This window comes from Acyrthosiphon pisum, chromosome A1, assembly GCF_005508785.2.
Source record: "Acyrthosiphon pisum isolate AL4f chromosome A1, pea_aphid_22Mar2018_4r6ur, whole genome shotgun sequence".
NCBI classification, from domain to species: Eukaryota; Metazoa; Arthropoda; class Insecta; order Hemiptera; family Aphididae; genus Acyrthosiphon; species Acyrthosiphon pisum.
Genome location: NC_042494.1, coordinates 3,825,972 through 3,827,302, shown reverse-complemented (window position 1 = coordinate 3,827,302; position 1,331 = coordinate 3,825,972). Strand labels below are relative to the sequence as shown.

Here is a 1,331-nt window from a genome sequence, read left to right as displayed (position 1 = left end):
TAGATATAATGTAATAACAATATATTTTGTTGATAGATATAAGCGTAAATTACAACATACTATCAAATGAAGTAACTTGTGATGGAATTAAAATATTAGGGGTTACAAACGCACCTATATCATTACCCATACTTAACTCTGTGGTAGTGAAATTACAAGAAAAATCCTTTACTAAATTCAGCAATTTAAAATGCAATGTACGTAAATATTAAACATAAAATAAATTAGTAACCTTTCTATAAAGATAAAATGCTTAACTAGTTTGTTAAGAAGCTAATTACATTAATAACATAATTAGTTAACTAATCATATTTTGTTTAAGCTTAGCTTTTTCCAATTCAATTTGAATAATCCCTATGTTAAGATAAAATCATATTTGTGCTTTTATTTGCTATTTAACTACACAGTAAATGAGTAAATTTTTGTTATAGATAAAATGCTTAACTAGTTTGTTTATAAGCTAATTACATTAATAACATAATTAGTTAACTAATCTTATTTTATCTTTTTTGTCTATAATATTAGCTTTTTCCAATTCAATTTAAATAATCCCTAAAAAACTATAATGAATGAATGAATGAATGAATTATTGTTCTTATTTAATCACGCTGTAATAATTTCAAACACGAATAAAGAAATAAAAATTCTTTAAATTAATAATATAGTTGAAAAAACGTGTAATTGTCAAATTATTCTAAAAACTATTATTGCAATCAGAATGAAATTGAGTATAGGTCTGATTTTTAAAATAAAATATTAAGTTATTCACACAGATCATAAATTAAAAATACAACTAACTAACTTTTTTTCATTGAGTTAACTACCTAAGTTATTTTCTCTATAGAACATCAAACTTATTGCTATTGTATTTGTACATTTCAAAGAATAACTGCACCCCTTCTGGACATCTCGTATAGTTTGGGCTATGGTAATATTGTTTGCTTTATTTCTCTGAGCTTGTTATGATTGAAATTAGTCCAGAGACTTTGTCATTCATAAATATAATTGAAATTAAAGAAATCATATTATAATGATTGTAACATGATATACATGATAATATGTAAAAATTGCGATGATTGTAAATGCATCATGGTATAATAATATATATAAATGGAATTAATACCATTTTAAATCAAAACATAATTACAAATCATGTTTTATATAATATTCAATTTCATTCAATTTGCATAAATATTCCATCTCTAAATGAAGTTTAATAATTTAAAAAACCATACTTACTTAAAAATAGTCTGAAATGAAACAGAAAAGAATGAAAATAAATGTTAAAAGAAAGATTGGTTATCTTATTTATTATTTATTTTAAGTCACTG

General features: G+C 22.3%; 1 protein-coding gene across 1 annotated transcript in view; it reads left to right on the top strand.

Annotated features, from left to right (window-relative positions):
* The window catches only part of LOC115033773 (fatty acid synthase-like), a 6,884-nt gene extending 5,995 nt beyond the window's left edge, over positions 1–889 (top strand). Inside the window, exon 10 of the mRNA XM_029487684.1 lies at positions 845–889. Within this exon, the coding sequence (XP_029343544.1) occupies positions 845–889 (45 nt within the window). The remainder of the gene's footprint in view (positions 1–844) is intronic.
* The last annotated feature ends 442 nt before the right edge of the window (positions 890–1,331 follow it).